The sequence below is a fragment of the Orcinus orca genome, chromosome 1 (genome assembly GCF_937001465.1).
Source record: "Orcinus orca chromosome 1, mOrcOrc1.1, whole genome shotgun sequence".
Taxonomy (NCBI): domain Eukaryota; kingdom Metazoa; phylum Chordata; class Mammalia; order Artiodactyla; family Delphinidae; genus Orcinus; species Orcinus orca.
The window spans coordinates 60,712,538-60,732,471 of NC_064559.1; the positions used below are offsets into that span (position 1 = coordinate 60,712,538).

Consider the following 19,934-nt stretch of genomic DNA (forward strand, 5'->3'; position numbering starts at 1 on the left):
CCCTAACCTCTTGGGGCTTTCACCCTAGTGGTAGAGTCAGATATCAATAGATAATCTCATGAATAAATGATATATAATTTACTACATATACTATAGAAATATTATAAGAATACTACAGGGATTTACTATATATACTATAGTAGTAGTATAGAAATGTGAGGAATGCTAGAGATTTGACCCAGTCTAAAGGATCATAGGAGGAGATACCAAGAAATGATATATGAGCTGGGAGTTGAAGGATATTTACTGGCTTGTGGTTTTAGTTATTTATATTTTAATTCATTTGTTCATCAAATATTTATCAAATATCTTCTCTATATACTATATTCAGAAACAAAGATAATTTCCTAAATTCTTGAATGGTCTTTAACTTGTTCTTTTAAGCAAATGCTATTATTATCATTTCAGTGAAGACACTGATGATGTTTCAAAGGACACCATATACAAGAAAGTAGTTTTTCGAAAGTACCTTGATAGCTCTTTTAACAAGCTTGATCCTCGGGGAGAGTATGAAGAGCATCTTGGCATACTTGGTCCTATCATTAGAGCTGAAGTGGATGATGTTATCCAAGTAAGTCATCTTTTGAGCATTGCTAAGATCATCAGAGGAATTTCCACAAGCACCAGAGGGTTGTAGAGATGAAAGTGGCAAGAGAGCTATGGTGACTTATTTATTTTTCAAAATTAACAAATAACTACATTTCTTTTCAAAGACTGCTTACCAAGTAACTTGCCACTCTTCAAGGAAAAAAAAAAAAAGATCTCATAATTTTATTTCTCCCTCTGCTAAACTCCTGTTCATTCTATATGGGCCAATTCCATTGCTCCTAAGAAACTTTCTTTAATTCCCCCAACCTCTCCTAAACATTCAACTGAATTGCTTCTCCCAGGCATTCCCACCTAATCCCATTCATACTTTGTTTACAGCACCTTTTGTCTCCAGATTTTTAACTTGCATTCACATGTGCAATCTCTCTAGCCAGTAGGTTGAAACCTTTTTGTGAGTAAAACCCAAGCCTCATTCATTTTCAAATCTGTAGCACCTATCTTTATCATTTCATTTGTAGATAATGTCAATACTTTTGCTTTGAGCCTAAAAACAAACCTGTTTTGGTGTTTTTGGAGTAAACTACTTAGGCCCTATCTCATAGGATGGTTGTAAAATTAGATGAAGTAATATACGAAAGTTACTTTGCGATTCTAAACATTCAATATATCTTAGGTTCAATTGAATAGCCTTCCACTTTGGCCCATAATGCTGACATTTTGGGGGCTTTATTAAACGTAAATACATTTGTGAACCATTCTTTTTTTTAGGTTCGTTTTAAAAACTTAGCATCCAGACCATATTCTCTTCATGCCCATGGGCTTTTCTATGAAAAATCATCAGAGGGAAAGACTTATGAAGATGACTCTCCTGAATGGTTTAATGAAGACAATGCTGTTCAGCCCAACAGCACTTATACATATGTATGGCACGCCACTGAGCGATCAGGGCCAGAAAATCCTGGCTCTGCCTGTCGGGCTTGGGCCTACTACTCGGCAGTGAACCCGGTAAGCATGGCCATCGAAAGTTTTTCTCATTTCCCCAAACTTATAACCTGAGTCCATCAAATGGAAGTGTCACAATTATTTCTTAGTAGATATCTGTCTTTCCATGAGGAATGTGTAAGGATCATGGTCAACAGTCGACAGCTACCGTAATCAGGGACTATCCATGCGAATCTTCAGATGACGGTGAGAAGCATTTGTTCAGTGGAAAGGAATGAGGAATACTTAAAAGGTTGGCCCTAGTTAGAGTGACTACCTTTACAGAAGAAGATGTTTATCTGCAATTTCCTTGAACAAGTATTAGCTTTCTTCTGCCTTTTTTTTTTCTTTTTTAATAAAAGAACTACAAAATCAAGACTCCCTCATTTCGAGCATGGTAGAGAGCATAGACTTAGATTTCAATTCCTATCCTGTCACTGACTGTGTAGCCCTAGGAAAGTTACTTGAGCTCCCTCAGCCTGTTTCCAAAGTTAAAAATGAGATAACAGTATATAGCATATATAGTAGGCACTTGGTAATATTTGTTCAATAAATGAATTTATTTTTTACCATATAGGATTGTTGTCAGAATTAAATAAGATACTATAGGCAAAATATTTAACATAGTAGATGCTCAAGAAATAGTATTTATAATAGTATCACTATTATTATCATCATTATTATCATTACTACCATGTTGAAACAAAGGATTAATCAGAGGAAGTGACTATGAGTATCACAGAATTAGATGATCAATATCCAGGCTTATTAAGCTATTCATTTATAATCTTCAAATTCAGAGCCTCTGAGAAGGTCTCCTCTTCAATATGATCAGTGATTGTCAGAAGGGCAAAGAAAATCTTGAGAAAGAGATAATACGTGCAATTTGCTCTTACTATCTTCCAGGAAAAAGATATCCATTCAGGCTTGATAGGACCCCTTCTGATCTGCCGAAAAGGAACACTTCATAAGGAGACCAACATGCCTGTGGACATGAGAGAATTTGTCCTACTTTTTATGGTCTTTGATGAAAAGAAGAGCTGGTACTATGAAAAGAAGCCCACGAGGTCTTGGAGCCGCACATCCTCAGAAGTAAAAAACTCCCATGAGTTTCATGGTATTTTCCTCTGACTTTGATCTAGTCTCTGAACCTAATCACTGGGTGATAGTGATTCCTGCCCATAGGTCTTCCTAAAATTAGACATGAGATGCTTCTGTGGAACCAGGAGCTCTAACTGACACCAGGTCCTTAAATGTCTACGAGGGCTGATGTAACCTGGCAGGTGACACTGCAGGTGAAAGAGAGGATACAAAATCTGAAATCTAAAAGATAGCTCACAAGGCTGCCGCAAAACCAACCCAAGCAAACCAACAAAAAAGCCAGTGTGCTTCGGTGGGTAACATAAATTGGAAAGGAATTAACATCATTCTGCAGTTTAAACAGTTAATAAAACTGTTTCTTGATCTCTAAAGGATCAATTATTTATGTAGAAGTGATCACACGTACTTTCAAAATAAGAATGACTGTAATATTTGTAGCTCTCAGCAGTTCCCAGGTGGCACCCAAAGCATATGTGGAGAAAATGATATAGGAAACTGTGTAGCCAGCTAATGGAAGAAGAGGGCCAAGAGAACATTTGGGTGGGAAGAGAGGGGAAAGCATATCTACTCTGAAGTCCATTCAGGAACTTTGTCTGTAAATTGGCAACCGAACTACAGTTTTAGAGAAAGGCAGAATTTAGGATTTGGTGAACAGCAGATAGAATGACTTAGGGATCAGAAGACAAATGAAGACCCTGTTTTCAGAGTTTGATAAATGGAGGTGATTTCTATGAGATTTCTGATCAGGAAGGTCCTGTGCTTTGGGTGATGGGTCAGTCATTCAGTGTAATAGGAAAGAAGACTCTTCAGGAATAAAAAACAAAACAAAACAAAAACATTATAAGCAATATCCAGTTCACTGCCACCTCCTCTCCCCAGCCAGTCATCAAGGCTAAGTCGGTCTATGCTCCCTCTCCCACCCCATTTATACACTCAGGCTACCCTTTTTTAGCTTATTTTCCTCATTAAACTTCTGTAAGTGTGGAATACAATCTGATCTCACCTGCAAAAACACTTTGGCGTAGAGGAAATATGATTTACAATCTGCTCCAAAACCCCACCCTCTGGACTCTGCTTATCACACAAGGTTAAGAAATTCTATTAAGCAGTCTAGAATAGAGTCAGTTGAGAGCTGCCCCACAGACTCCAAGCAGAGCTTTCTTTTCTCTTCTCCTATAATCTCTAGGCCTTTCAGCCCAGGGTGCTTGGTCTCATGGGTAAGAAGCACATCCTCTGAAAATCTCTCAACCTAGTGGAAAGTACAGACTGCAGAATCAGACAGGCCCATTTCGTAGCCATGCCGTTTACTTGCTGAGTACCCTCGAGGCCCTGCTTCCTGATTCTTCAAAGAAAGCGTAAAATGCATCCAGTATAGTTTGAGTTTTAAATGTATTGTCGTCTAAATCTCTGTAATTTGGTAATCTTCCACTGTAGAACTTATCAGGGTATTTGATAAGCAGACCACCTATGCCTGGCCTCTGCAGTATACACTGAGTAAATATGTGTTGGATTAGTAAACAAATGAACTTTATTCACTCAGCTCAATTTATCTAATGTTTACTGAGTGCCTACTCTGCTGAGCGTCTTCACTTTTGTATCCTGATGTAATGGTTTAGCAATGCTGACCTAATAACCACTGGAGATACCTTTTACTTCTAGGAGATCTATTTCTTACATAGAAACTAAGATGAGGAGGTGAGGCTGGTGTTATGAGTATCTAGACAGGTGCTTTCATATCTGATATAATTTTAAGAGAGCCAAAATGATCTCAACTCTTCTCCCTCCAAAAATTCACTTGCCTGGTTCCTGAAATTCCACAGTAGTCCCTTTAACTTTAGAAGAATAAACAACAGCCACCACCACCACCAAAACTTCCCTCACTTCAGTCCCAATTAAGTTCGTGGTAGCATTAAGCTTTATCATTAAAATTTTGTATGCATTCATTTGTTAAGGTGATCAAGTTTATCAGATGCTTAAAACACACATATTTCAGTAAGGAGAGAGTTGATAAAGTCTGAGAACCCTAGACATCCAAGCTGGGAAGGGGGCGGAGGAGCAATCAGACAAACAAGAGAATAAACATGAATGTCTAAGGCTGGTGGGTATAACAAAGATAAAGGCCAACTTCCTGGGCTTCCCTCGTGGTGCAGTGGTTAAGAATCCGCCTGCCAATGCAGGGGACACGGATTTGAGCCCTGGTCCGGGAAGATTCCTCATGCTGCGGAGCGACTAAGCCCATGCGCCACAACTACTGAGCCTGCTTGCCACAACTACTGAAGCTTGCGCGCCTAGAGCCCGAACTCTGCAACAAGAGAAGCCACTGCAATGAGGAGCCCACGCACCACAACGAAGAGTAGCCCCTGCTCACCGCAACTAGAGAAAGCCTGCGTGCAGCAACGAAGACCCAACAATGAAGACCCAACGCAGCCAAAAATAATAAATAAATAAACTTTTTTTTTTTTTTTTTAAACCGACTTCCTAATTTTGCCTGGAACTATCTCTGAATTTAGGAGGCCTTAGAGTGATACACTGCATATCCCCTCACTTACCCTCTTTCCTCTAATGACTAGAGTTCACTTATCTGCCCACATTAGTCCTTACCCTTTTCGTAGCCTAGGAAAATTCATACTACAAATATAAAGAATAAATGGATAAAGCACAGAACAGGAAAAGTGTAAATCTGGGGAAAAGAGTGATAAACTGATTGGAAAGGGTACTCACCCACACTTCTGCAGTAGGCTGGTGTAAGAAGGAAAAGGTGGCTCTGTTTCAGCCTCTTACTGATATTATGACATATAGGGGGCCCCTTACTATGTCTGGGTGGGATTGGGCATGCAGAGTAATAAAGAAGATGGGTGGTGAGCGGAAGGCCTCATATTTCCTCTTTTCTGATGTTCACAGATTTTTGACTGATTGCAACTCTCTGTCTTTTCAGCCATCAATGGGATGATCTACAACTTGCCTGGCCTGAGAATGTATGAGCAAGAGTGGGTGAGGTGGCACCTGCTGAACGTAGGCGGCTCCCAGGACATTCATGTGGTTCACTTTCATGGCCAGACCTTGCTGGAAAATGGCACTCAACAGCACCAGTTAGGGGTCTGGCCTCTTCTGCCTGGTAAAGATCTCGACAATGAAAAGAGGTCCCTGTGACAAAATGGCGAGAGCAGACAATCTTAGCGTCTGTAACTCTTCCTTATTCCCTCCTTGTGCATCTCCTTCCAAAGGGGTTAAAGCATGGGCTCTGGCATGGATCCTGGGCAAAGCCATATTCTAAACCTGCATGTAGAATACAGAAGAGCCAGCTAAATGTCTGCACTGTTTGTAGCACCACACAGACTAAATGTGCAGCCCAGCATTCTTCTACAGAGATGCTCTGTCTACTGCAGATTCTTCCAAGCCATGATGTGTCACGCAGGCCAGGTCTAAAGCAGATTACAAAATGAATCCCACGAGGTTCAGGCAGCTAAAGCTTTCTGTTGGGCGGAGATCAGAAACTTACCAGGATTTCGGGGTTCTTGAATTCTACTCCTCACTCTATCACCCTGATATCTTTGGGCAAGTGACTCTAGGAATCTGAATCTTAAACTGACTCATGAGGGGAAAAATATATTTTTAAATGATTATAAAAGTTAAGAATAACAAAAGTATTTAAAGCTTTTCATATGCAAAATAATGATAAGGTTTAACAAACTACAATCATCAAAAAGGATTTTTACGTGCCAGTGAGTTGTTTGTAGGTGTGTATCGTAGGTGTGTGAGTGGAGGTGTAAGTGCTAGATGCCGTTGATCTTCAAACTGCAGTGGGCATAATACAAATTTACAAAGCTGGTTAAAACACAGATGCTAAGGAGAGATTTTGCTCTCAGAGATTTTGATCTGATAGAACTTGGGCAGGGGCCCAGGATTTTTAACATTTTTTTTGCATTTTTAACAAGCAGCCTACCTTCCATAAATGCCATCTGAGAAGCTAGTCAGGGCAGTCCTTTGACAGGACTTTGGGTGGGGAGGTTGCTGTGTGAATCAGCCTCAGATGTAGGCACCCAAGTCCAAACGGGCCCGATTTATTTAAGGATGGGGTAAACAGGGTCCTTGTTTGTTTGAAACATGCCAGTTTCTCATTAACAAAGCTATAAAGACCCACTCTGTTAAAATCAGGGGCAGAAAGGATTAGGTCAAACTCACTCCTGACTTTTCACCAAGTGTTACCAGATCAGTCATCCTTTCCATGAGCCTGCACGTGAGAAGCTGGGGTTCGCTGACCCACCTAAATCTTCATACCTAATATCTGCATTAGAGAGTAGAAGGCTGGAGGTCTTTTTTTAGCGTGTTTGAGGAGGATGACCATCAGCTATTACTTTTTACTCACAATCTAGGAAATGGTCACATATTATAGTCAGCAGAATTTAAGTATTAACTGGCGGTAGGTAATGTTAAATACCAGAATGGATAATCAGAGATTTCAGAAATCTCACTCTTTCAGTGATTTTCTGAAACAATTTTTGTACATCTCTCTCTAAAATGTAAATTTTATAGAAAAATTGAAACATGGGGGAAGGATGTTTTATTTTAATTTTCTCAGATAAAAAAGAAAAACTAGAGAAATGAAGAGAGAGAAAGGAAACATGTACAGTATTTTTGAGGCCCAATGACATATCATTCAAGGTTGCTTTGATAAGCTGTATTATATATGGGTTAACTTGTAACATTATATTTAGATAAATGAAAGTTTCTTTCTAGTAAGGGGTGCTGGAGATTTTTTTAAGTCCCAGGGCAATTTATTTTTAGTAAGTTTGTGTGTGTGATGACATTGTTGTTTTGTTTTGATCTCTTTGTTACACCTGTAGTCCTGCCTAAAGAGAAATGGGTAACTCTTAAGTTATATTCTAAACCACTTGCAATTCAGGGATTTTAGGATTCTTTGGTGGTGGTCAACCAATGTTAACCTGTTAATCTTTGTGTATGCAATGTTGTCCTTTACTCTCTATTTTAGGTTCATTTAAAACTCTTGAAATGAAGGCATCAAAACCTGGCTGGTGGCTCCTAGACACAGAAGTTGGAGAAAACCAGAGAGCAGGGATGCAAACGCCATTTCTCATCATAGACAGAGGTATCATCCAAGAGCCACATTATTTTTTTTAGCAGGAGAGTGCCTGTCCCTAGAATATTACCAATTTTTAGATTGGAAATATTCAACTCTGAGAACTCTGACATAACAGAGGCATAATCTGTAGCAGTAATTTCTTTTATTCTGACCTATAGTCTGACTATACTGCAAACATCAGTTTTAAGCCAAATGGTTCAAACCAAAGGCATTCCTCTCATTTGAGGAACTAATATAAAGCATCCTCCTTCATGATTTGTGATCCATGGGGAAGTGAACGTAAGAAATTCTCCAGACTCCCAGAGTAGAGGAGGGGAGAGAAACCAGGAATTCAGCTGTGACCGAGATAGTCACTGAACTTGGCATTTCAGTATTCAAGAAACACAGTTTCCATCTGTCCATCCGTCTGTCCATCCAACCAGCCAGCCAGCCAGCCAGCCAGCCAGCATTTATTAAGCACCTGTTGTACCAAGCACTGTGTCAACATCCAGATAGTTCAGTGGCTAGTATTCCCTTCTTTGATCAGTATATAAATAACATTGTAACTTTCAGGTCAACTTTTGAGAACATAGTCTTATGAGGGATAGTACTTAATATTGTAAAATGGCTTATTTTAAGATACAAACAGATGGAAATCAATTTAAAAAGTATTTGCATTTCAGGATAAGTTGTTTTCCACTAGGGCATCACTAATTTTAATTTCTATTAAAGGACCAGTTCTTGCTAGTACATTTACGATTTTATGGTCAGACATATTTAAGTCAGTGCCACACAGGTAGGTGAAAACATCTAATTACTGACCCACTAGAGGTATAATCTACAGCCATAGAGATTTTACTTTATTATATATACTCTCTAAGCAAAAATTATTCATTGTTCTATTTTTTTGTAGACTGTAAAATGCCAATGGGACTAAGCACTGGTCTCATAGCTGATTCACAGATCAAGGCTTCTGAGTTTTGGGGTAAGTAGTAGCATCATAGCCTGTAAAAGGCACCTCCTACAATTATGCTGTATACGGCCCGCAAAACTGTACATGACAACACTGCCTATTGAATCCATGGGCCATTGCTCCTCTCTAGGCTTTTCTCTACCACAACATAGTAAAACAGCAGTAAAATCTCTAATTACTGACCCACTAGAGGTATAATCTCTAACCGTGGAAATTTTACTTTGTTATATGTATCTTCTAAGCAGAAATTACTCATTACTCTGTTTTGTAGAACGTAAGATGTCAATGGAACTAACCGCGAAATATTCTAGCCAGAGTCACAGGGTCTTATAGGCCAGGTATTACAATCCCCATTAATAGAGCCCTTTGCTGCATCAACCATGCATCTGTTCAAGAAACTTTTGTTCACCCACTGTGCGTCAGGAACTCCTCCTAAGTTTCCTCTCTCTGCCTCAAACTCTTCCCAGCATCAGAAGGTCAATTGTGAGGGATCATGAGGCTCCCATAAATTCCTCCCATGTCTTCCTGTTAGGCAGGCACACTAGGCAGAAACCATATCAACATAACTGAGAAAAAATAAATGTGACCTATATGCAGTAAAGGGGGTGGGTGGTAGTTGACAGCTGTCCAAGCACAGGCCCGAAACCAAGATTTCATAATCAGGGAGTGACTTAGTAGCTGAGGCCCGTGTCAATGACCTGGTCTCCTAATTGCAACAGAAGTTCCTTGAGGAATCTGGTTTTCCACTGGGACTAAACTCACTTGAGAAATTGCTAGATGTTTTTTTTTTTTTTTTTAATTCAGAATAAATTTTTTTCTTCCTTTGGATTTAGGTTATTGGGAACCCAAATTAGCACGACTAAACAATGGTGGATCATATAATGCTTGGATCGCAGAAAAACTTGCAGTAGAATTTAACCCTAAACCTTGGATCCAGGTATATCTTATTAACCTATTAACCTGATAATATTTACTGCTACTGTTAATAGTAAAAATGTGGGGGTTTTGTTTTTGTTTTTTGGCAGCGCTACACGGATTGTGGGATATTAGTTCCCTGACCAGGGATTGAACCCAGGCCCTCGGTAATGCAAGTGCAGTGTCTTAACCACTGGTCTGCCAGGGGATTCCCTGTAATAATAAAAATGACAGTGATTTAATAATTTCTTCTTGTTGTTCTTGCAATGTTGTTAGGGGAAATGACAATTACTAGGTGCTAGGCACCATTCTAAGTACTTTACATACTCAAAATGAACCCTATGAGGTTATTTCTAGTAATATCCCATTTTACAGATAAAAAAACCCTAATGCACAGAGGGATTAACTAACTTCCCAATGTCACATACACTAGTGAGTGGTTGAGTTTGGATTCAAGTTCAGGTACCCTGTGCTCAAATACGGATTGCCCCTAGCCATTTTATTAGTTTGTTAGGTGTTGGTTCTTTTTTTCTAAAGAAGGTTAGTTGTACAATGAATTAAGGCAGTGTGTGACTTGTTGACAAGGATGGTTCTGCTTAATGGCTTTTCTATATTGCAGGTAGACATGCAAAGGGAAGTCCTGTTCACAGGGATCCAGACCCAAGGTGCCAAACACTACCTGAAGTCTTACTACACCACCGAGTTCTTTGTGGCTTACAGCTCTGACCGGACAAACTGGCGGATCTTCAAAGGAAACAGCACTAGGAACGTGATGGTCTGTGTGCATTGTTGTTTCTTCCCGAGCCTAGGGTTATTATATCTTTTTTAAAAATACCTTTCTGGGTGTTATAAATACAAACGGCTTTCTTAGTGTCTTACGGAGGAAAGTGGTAAAATGACGTGCATATATGTATTACAAATTAAAGGGATAAGCTTGACTTCTGAAATTCCAAAACTTCATAAAACTTGAAAAAAAAATCTCTTTATAATCAAACTAAATACGCAGACTTCTCAGATTGGCAGGTGATATGCAGTACAGTAGAATATCTGGTCTTGTGCCTTAAAGAGCTAATGCTAAAAATGGCCCACCAAGAGTTCTGATTTTACTAACTCTTACATTTTATTTTGTTCTCTATTTCAGTGTAACTGAAGGAAATAATAGTGTTAATACCAGTAATGCTCTGAGGCAGTGTGATTCTCACATTTTTTTTTTGCTGCCATGCCTGAGGAGTGACTTTCCCCTGTTGGATCGTCCAGGGGCTCAGCCTGTTTATTCCCAATGACCCAATTATACCAGTCCTAATTCTTCCCCTTCTCCCTCACCCCCCTCTTCAAAGAAAGCTATCTGAATGCAAGGAGTCAGTCCACCATTATTACAGTGATAACCTTGAATCAGTTTCATTTTTTCTGTAAATCATTTACTATGTTACTATCTTCTATGTTATCATTTAGTTATTTCTAATAATAAATTATTTGCACTATACCTTAGAATAGATCATGAAAATCTTAAACTATGGTTCTTACCAATCAGTATTGGAGACAGTACACAAATTACAGTTAAAGTCCATAGTTTAAAGATTTTTGCATCTATGTTCATGAGGGATATTTGTGTGTAGTTTTATTTGTTTATACTGTCCTTTTTGTTTTAATATCAGAGTAATACTAGCTTCATAAAATAAATTAGGTAGTGTGCTCTTCTATTCTGTTTTCTGGAAGAGATAATCTAGTATTGGTGTTAATTCTTTAAACATTTGGTATAATTCACCAGCAAAACCAGGTGGACCTGGAGATTTGTTCTCTGGGAATTTAAAAATTACAAATTCAATTTCTTTAATAGTTACAGGCTCTTCAAATTACCTATTTCATATGGGGTGAATTTGGATAGTTTGTGTTTTTTCAGTCAATTGGTCCATTTCCTCTAAGTTGTTAAATTTATGTGTAAGAGTTGTTTGTAGTATTCTCTTATTATCCTTTTGATGTCTGCAGGGTCTGTAGTGATATTGCCTATTTCATTTATGATATTGGTAATTTGCATCTCTTCTCTTTTTGCTTTGTCAGTCTTGCTAGAGATTTGCCAGTTTTTAAAGATCTTTTCGAATAACTGGCCCTTTGTTTCACTGCTGTTATCTATTGCTTTTCTGTTTTCAATATTCCTGATATCCGCTCTTTTGTTTTAGTTGGCTCTTCCTGACACTGTTCTGGCAGGGAAATGGGATGGGGCACAGCCTCTTTACAGCCAGGTAGAGGTCAAAGTCCATTCCCTACGTGGCCTCCTCTGTTGACACCTGAGCTGGGACCCCTTCTCTTTGCTGCTGGTGGGGGATGGGATGGTATCCACTGACACTGCAGGAGTGGGAGCCTTATTAGAAGCTGGAAGAGATGAAGATCCTGGGTCTCTATTTGGCTTTCTCTGACACAACCCCAGTCAGGGTGTTGGGGTGCCTCCTTACAGTCTCATGAGCATGGAAGTCTAGGCTCCCCAGTTGGCCTTTGCTGCTGTGGGTAGGGAAGGGGCCACAGTGTTTTCTATTCTATGATGTTTGGCTTGAAGTAGAATAATTGTTATCTAAAAGTTTTCTGTCTTGTTAGACTGCTCTTTTCTGGTCCTGAGGCTAGAGAAAGAAGGCTTTTGCTGGCTTTTTTTTTTTGTCTGCACCTATTCGTGTTTCCTGGTTCCTGGCTTCTTTACTTATAAGTCTGTATATGCGGTAAAAAGAAAACCCAGGGAACTCACCACTGTGTTGTTCCTTGGGTCCTGAGAACCCTAGCCAGTCTGCCTTTTCTCCACCTTTCAGAGTCTTTTTATGTTTTCAGTTGTGCTTATACCATCTTCCTGAAGTGGAAGTATTCCCAGGTATCTTTTAAGACCAAATTAATTTGATTCAGGCTACATGAAAACTTAATATTACCATATTAACTTGGATGAAAATTTTATTATAAAATCACCTTATAGAGAATTGTTATATAACTAAATTTTCCTCTCTTCCTCTAGTATTTTAATGGCAATTCGGATGCCTCTACAATAAAAGAGAATCAGTTTGACCCACCGGTTGTGGCTAGATATATTAGAATCTCTCCAACTAACTCCTATAACAAACCTGCCCTTCGATTGGAGCTGCAAGGTTGCGAGGTTAACGGTAAGGAACACAGATGCATTGTTTTCTAGCTGCCACTCAGAAAATCAAGATTTGGGGGGTATGGGAGAATGGGTAGAATTTTTAGTTCTCTTCACTTAGGCTCCTAGAAAATCCTTTGTGAAACAGAGGTTCCACTCAGGTAAACTCTCATTGTGATCTAGACTGAGACTGGTTCTGCCAGCCGGGGGGCAGGCTCTCTGAAGAACTCCTGGATCATATGGACACTGCCTTGACCCTCGAAAGAAGGGCCCTAGCGAAGAACGACCTCCATCAGCCCATTTTCAATAAGAACTGAGAGTCAAACTAGGTCTGACTCTTCCAAAGTCTTCCAGCCAGGTCACTCAGACTTTAATGTAATAAAAGTATCTAGCAACATTACTGGCATATATTAGGTGTTCAGTGAATGTTTTTGAAATATACATCTGCCTCCCAACTTCCTGAAACCTTGCTCGGACTCTGTATTCTGTTTCACACTCTATGTAGGTATCCAAGCCTTTTCTATGTAAGCTTCTATTTTTCAGGGGATGTAATGTGACCTGTGGTATAAATAAATCTAGATAATCATAAATGGCCATAATAAAATTCTACTCTATATAACAAGATGCTTAAGGATTTTATCAACTCTTCTTCTTCTCTGACTCTTAAAGTTGTGCTTTCCAAATTTTTTCACTTCAAAGCACATATAAAATATAATACCTGTCTCACAGTCTGGGGTAAAAGGATGAAGCAATCCACCCTGGGCTTGGCTGATCTAGGCACCACCTAGCTGCTCAAGGGCTGAGGGGGGAGGGAGACCAATATATAGGCACACCTGTCCAGCAAAAATATTCTTCAACAAGAAAGGCAAAATAAAGACATATTTATACAATATATATGTATATATGTGTGTGTATATATATATATACACACACACACATACAGGCACACCTAAAACTTGCTGTGGCACATCTGTTGGGCAGCTACAGTGCCTTCTCTCAGGGTGGAAGGAAGAAACCATGGCTTACAGTGGAGAAAGCTGAACCTTGGAATAAGTTTCTTATCAGCTGATAAGAAACTTGTAAGCAGATAACAGTACAATTGATATTGATATTCATGAGGGACATGGAAATGGACATTTTGCCAATGTTCAGATAGCAATGCTATGTAACATCTTCCACATAAAATGCAAATTTGAGGGATTTCTCTGGCAGTCCAGTGGTTAAGACTTCGCCTTCCAACGCAGGGGGTGCATGTTCGATCCCTGGTGGGGAGTTAAGATCCCACATGCCTCATGGCCAAAGAACCAAAACATTAAACAGAAGCAGTATTGTAACAAATTCAGTAAAGACTTTAAAAATGGTCCACATCAGAAAAAAATTGCAAATTTTGATCAGGCAGGAAAACCTGAAACAGCTCTATAAGTTATTATCGTTTTTCTTTCCATATGGTATGCGATGTAACTGGTAGTTTGTTCAGGTCATAGAGTCAAGCTACCCTAAAATGTGACATTCAACAATGTTAGTCTATTTAAAACCTCTATTTTCTATACAAGAAGTATTACTTTTTAAAATCTCTTCATTTTCTTGATGTTTATATAATTAGTATTAGCAGTAAGCTTTCTTCTTTGAAGCCTTTTTTTCACGAAGAAAGTAAGGTATCACTTCAAGAAAATGTCTGCATGATTTGCTAGCAAGAACAAAGTGTCACAAAGATGATGATGATGGGCAGTCAGCCGGGCTCACTCACTAGATATGTTTCTTACACTCACAGATCAGCTTTGTTGCCTGTGACATTCAAATTCATGCCTTGGCAAAATTCTAAAGGGTGTATCACATGAATCACCCTCAAAGGGTTGGAAATAAAATATTAAATGTGACTACCAAGGTCCCCTATAACTTCTTCTTTGTAGCTTTTGTTAGAAGAAATAGAGTATGTTTTTATATACATAGATACTTTCGGAGTATTGTCTACCTCAAAGCAAAGAGCAAAGTTTCCATGACTCACTGAAGGAGGGAAATGAGTTTAGATGTTTAGAACATGGTATTTGATGTCAGACTGCCTGGGCTCAAAGCTAGTTTCTGATTCTTCTAGCAGTATTATTTTAGTCAAGTTACTTTTTCTTGCTGTGCTTTTGTTTTCTCGTTCGTAAAATGGAGATATTTAAGAGCATTAAGTAATACGTGTGAAGCCTGAAAACAGGGTTTAGCACTTGGACAATAAATGTTCATTGCTGTGATGGTTGTTTTTGTCATTACTTAGCAGTAATATTATTTCTTGTCTCCTCTGAAGTACAAAATGCCATGCAAGGAATATCATGGTATATAATTAATCACGTTACTTTTTTCTTGACAGGATGCTCCACACCGCTGGGTATGGAAAGTGGAAAGATAGAAAACAAGCAAATCACAGCTTCCTCAATTAAAAACTCTTGGTGGGGAGATTACTGGGAACCCTTCCTTGCCCGTCTTAATGCCCAGGGCCGTGTGAATGCCTGGCAAGCCAAGGTGAAATGTCCCCTGCAAATGGAATTCTCTCAGCCTTTCAGAAGAAAGCATAGACCCTCACTACAGGGAACATGGGGGCCCTGGGAAGCCAGAGTATCATCTCCTGCTTCTGCAGATTATGATCCTAGGTCTGAGAACTAGGCTGTGTGCTGTCTTGATAGCTTTAGCTCGAACTTTGGCTCAGAGAGAAGTTATCATCTCTGTGGTCTTGATTTAGACTAGGGGTGGGCAAAATTTTTCTGCAAAGGGCCAGATAATATTTTAGCCTTTGTGAGACATACATTCTCTGTCGTAACTACTCAACTCTGCCACTGTTGCAGGGAAGCAGCCGTCAACAATATGTAAATGCATGAACATGGCTGTATTCCAATAAAACCTTATTTACAAAAGCAGGCAGTAGGCCAGGTTTGGCCTTGGGCTGTAGTTTGCCAACTCCTGATCGAGACAACTTCCATTAGGGATAAATGACTTAGATTTGCAACATCTTGTCTTCTTTTTGCTCTCTCCAGAATTTAGCAATATTTTTCATTTTCTTAGGAGTGTCATTTAAATTGTTTTGTTCTCATTTTCTCAGAACTTTGTAACATTCCTTTTGATAATTGGCAGCCTGATAAGATGCTGCAAAACCAGGTTTATAAATATGTGATCTAAGTTTTGTAAACATCTCGCAGAGAGTTATATTGCCCTTGATATTAGCCCATTGAGTAATTAAGGTAACTTTTAGTTCTAGGGTAACTATTAATAATTGACTCATATTTATTTCATTCTTCGACTGACCTGAAAAATCTGAATGGCATCAGAAATCAGAACAGTCCAGTCAATCAACTTAATCCAGGTTCCCTGTTTTCTGTCCTCCTAACTCCCTCCCTTAAGGAAGCTACACTCCAATTCCCTGGACTCTGTATAGAATCCCACGTCCTAATCTTAAATCAAGCCACCAGATAAAGGAGGAGGGAATGGTGTGATACAAGGGGAGCAAATAGAAGAGACTATCTGGGCCCAATACAGAGAGTCTTGGGCAACTATGTCTGTGCCTTGAGACTCATTTCTGGATCATCACAGAATCACAGAATGTTAGAAAGGCAAAGGGTTTTACAAAGCATCTGGTCCATATATTCCTTTTAAGTCCAAATGCAAAAGAGGTTAAATAATTTTAGCTTAGCCTGGTGGCAGAATCAGGAATCCCACTCTCCGGATAGACAGATCTATGCTCCTTGCACCATTTGAAGCAACCCAGGCACCTCATTTTGCAATTTTGCAAAGGGGGGAACTGAGACCCACAGAAGTTAAAGTAATAATGTTGTGTAACATTATATTGATTTAATTTCTATAATATAAATAAAATAAAATAAATATAACTAAAATAAAGGGACTTCCCTGGTGTTCCAGTGGTTAGGACTCCGCTTCCACTGCCAGTGGCCTGGGTTTGATCCCTGGTGGGGGAATTAAGATCTTTAAGCCATGCAGCACGGCCCAAAAAAAAAGTTAGAGAGAGGGTATCAACCAATTCTTTCCCAGATGCCCCTTTAGACCTGTTCATGGTGTAACCTTGTCATCCCACCCTCCATTTTACAGCCTTTTTAAAATTTTGCCCTCTATATAATTTGCTCTTAGTTTTGTGATATAGTAAAGGCTGCAAAGATAAAAGTCTAATTTTAATTTTTAAAGCTGTCATTTTAAATCTGGAATTTTAGGTCAAAACTATTTGTTTCACTTAACCTTCAATAGTATGAAATGTCATGTACAGCGTTTCTTTAGAGAGGTGGAAAATCTAAGCCAGACATATGCAGGTATGCACGCAGACTGAAGTGTCTCTGCCTCTTTGATGCCTCCAAAAAAAATTTACACTTACAAAGCTCCCCTAGCTATCTATTTGCATTCTGTATCACTCGTACAACCTTGATTTGAAGACACACTAAAACACCACCAGCTGTCACTAGAGGGTGTTACAAAATTAACCAAAATTATCTAATACAATCATTTTAATTCAATTAATTTGCTTAAAAAATACAATAACATGGGACTACACATATACATACACACGACTACACATATACATACATGTGACTACACATATACATACACACATGACTACACACATACATACATATGTGACTACACATATACATACATATGTGTATACACATGTACACATACAGACATGCACATATGAGTGATGTTGAGAAAATATATCAATATTCATTATTTCATACAGAATTGAATGAGACTATGGGGCATGATAAACCTCCCAAAGATGAAAATTAATCTCAGATTACTCTAAAACTCAATTAGTCTTTCTGATTCTCTTTCTCCAAGCGTCTATCATCAAATTAGGCATTTTGTTAGGCCAGAGACAGGACAACTACTATGCCACACCCAGCCCTGGGTGTAGCTTTATTAGGTCTCTCAGATATTACATTTATTTGAAATATCAGAAAAGAAGAAATTGGACTACTTCTCCTATTGGACATTAGCAATGGAAAGAAAAGTGGGGCTTTTCTAAAATAAGTTAAATTGGGAGAGGATACTATCTAATTCTCTCTCAGATAACTCTTCAGTAATATCACCATAGCATTTAAATAAACTTGCTTAAGAGAAAAATATTTACAGGTAATTTAGCAATTTAATGCTTTTTCTCAAATAAAATGTATTTATTTGTTGAGCACCATCTGTGTGCCATACTTCGTGGTAAACATCTGAAAACAAAACTAAGTCCCTGCCCTCAAAGGGTAAGGAACACAAGTAAACACATAACTGTTGTACAATGCGTGAAATATTCCAAAAGTTTATAAACCTGCTGACAATAAACAAGAAGGAACAGGGAAGGATTCTAGGAGGAAGGGAATCCTCAGGGATGAGACATAAAAGAAATCCTTCCAGCTCAGTGCATTTCTGAGTATCTTGGTCTAAAAAAGCAAAGGTTTTAATGTCAAATGCATTGTTCTAATCATTTTCATAGGCAAACAACAACAATCAGTGGTTACAAATTGATCTGCTCAAAATCAAGAAGATAACAGCGATTGTAACACAGGGTTGCAAGTCTCTGTCCTCTGAAATGTATGTGAAGAGCTACACCATCCAGTACAGTGACCAGGGAGTTGAATGGAAACCTTACAGAGAGAAATCCTCGTTGGTGGACAAGGTACAGGGGTATCTTGGCAAAAAGAAAACAATTTGAAAACTGCTATGATGAGAACAGAACCTCAAATTTGCAACTAGTTCTTTGTATTCAATAAGTATGCACTGACATGCGTCACTCTTTAAGTCTTCTAAGTCCTAGCTCTGTAAGTAGCTGGTCTTGGGACAGGGACCATGCACACTATCTTTCTGCTTTGACTGAGCCACCTATAAAAGAATGAGGACAAAAGAGCAGCGGGTGGTGTGAAGTTTAATTAGCTCTGATTGAGAAAGATGGTGAAAGGGTTGTCTCAGCCTGCTTGTACTGTATAACAAATTACCATAGACTGGGTGACAAACAAAAAACACGTATTTCTCACAGTTCTGGAGGCTAGAATCCTAGATCAGGGTGCCAGCATGGTTGGGTTTTTAGTGAGGGCAGTCTTCCTGGTTGTGCTTTCATATGGCCTTCCTCGGTGCGTGCACACACAGAGATGCCATGAGGGCCCTACCCCCATCCTAGCCCTAATCATCTCCCAAAGGACCCACCTCCTCATATCATCCCATTGAGGATTAGGGTTTGAACATATGAATTTTGGAAGGATACAAACATACAGTCTGTAACAGGGGTCTAGAAAACCTTCTACCATATTAACATTAGCTTGGATGTACTTGTTATTTATGGCTGATCACATACATACCCATGGCCATATACCTTTCAGTGTCATATTGTTATTCAAACAATTGTTATCCTTCCGAATGAGGAGACTAATTTCCTGCAAGATGAACTATTCCATTATACTCCTAAATTCCTAGTTATACGGTTTTAAAATACTACCAGAGGCAAAGCTAAGGAGAGGAACCTAATATTCCAGGAATGGGAATTGGGCTGAAACCAGTAGGAGGGGCAACACGGGAGAAGGGGATGGACATTTATGCTCACCATGGGCTCAGCACTTAATCTCAGTTAATGGATTTGAATCTCTTTCTCTCTAAACCCCTGGGTTGTTTATTTGTTAGGTTTGGTTTGGTTTATTTCTCACGTATCAAGATATCCTCATAGTAGGGCAAAAATCATTTTTATAAACAAATAGTGACTTAGCTTCTGATGTGTGTAAATCTTGGGGAACTTGCTGGGGATGACAGAAACACACCTAAAACACAGTTTAGTTGATGATATAGGGCATATGACAAAAAGGATAAATAAAAATACATGATGTATTTTATTTTAAAAGTTAGTAATAGCTAACCATTTATTGGTGCCCATTATCTGGCACTTAATAAAGACGTGCATATGTTTACATACTCTTTAAAATCTTTACAACTTCTATGAGGTAAACTTTATTATCTCCATTTTGCCAATAAGGAAATGGATAATCAGAGACTACAAGTAATTTGCTCAAAGTCACATAGCTACAAAGGGGCTAAACGCAGATATGCTTTTGCGGCTGCCCCACAGCACCATATCAGATTTCTTTATTTTTCCCAGATCACAGATGAGGTGATATCACTAAAGAGGTACGTCTGGAGTGTGAGTTCATAATTGATTGAGGATCATCTTTGTGATACTGTTGTATGTGTTCATTAATGCCCACAGT

General features: G+C 38.9%; 1 protein-coding gene across 23 annotated transcripts in view; it reads left to right on the forward strand.

Annotated features, from left to right (window-relative positions):
- F5 (coagulation factor V) overlaps window positions 1–19,934 on the forward strand; it is an 86,193-nt gene that overhangs the window by 65,617 nt on the left and 642 nt on the right. For 21 of the 23 annotated variants that reach the window (XM_049715232.1, XM_049715233.1, XM_049715234.1 and 18 more), the window contains 11 exons: window positions 409–571; window positions 1,318–1,554; window positions 2,437–2,647; window positions 5,567–5,746; window positions 7,622–7,738; window positions 8,625–8,696; window positions 9,518–9,621; window positions 10,219–10,374; window positions 12,592–12,736; window positions 15,068–15,219; window positions 18,179–18,361. In XM_049715232.1, the coding sequence (XP_049571189.1) occupies window positions 409–571; window positions 1,318–1,554; window positions 2,437–2,647; window positions 5,567–5,746; window positions 7,622–7,738; window positions 8,625–8,696; window positions 9,518–9,621; window positions 10,219–10,374; window positions 12,592–12,736; window positions 15,068–15,219; window positions 18,179–18,361 (1,720 nt within the window). Of the gene's footprint in view, window positions 1–408; window positions 572–1,317; window positions 1,555–2,436; window positions 2,648–5,566; window positions 5,747–7,621; window positions 7,739–8,624; window positions 8,697–9,517; window positions 9,622–10,218; window positions 10,375–12,591; window positions 12,737–15,067; window positions 15,220–18,178; window positions 18,362–19,934 lie in introns of those variants that run through there. The other 2 variants (XM_049715274.1, XM_049715354.1) reach the window with 2 other exon arrangements.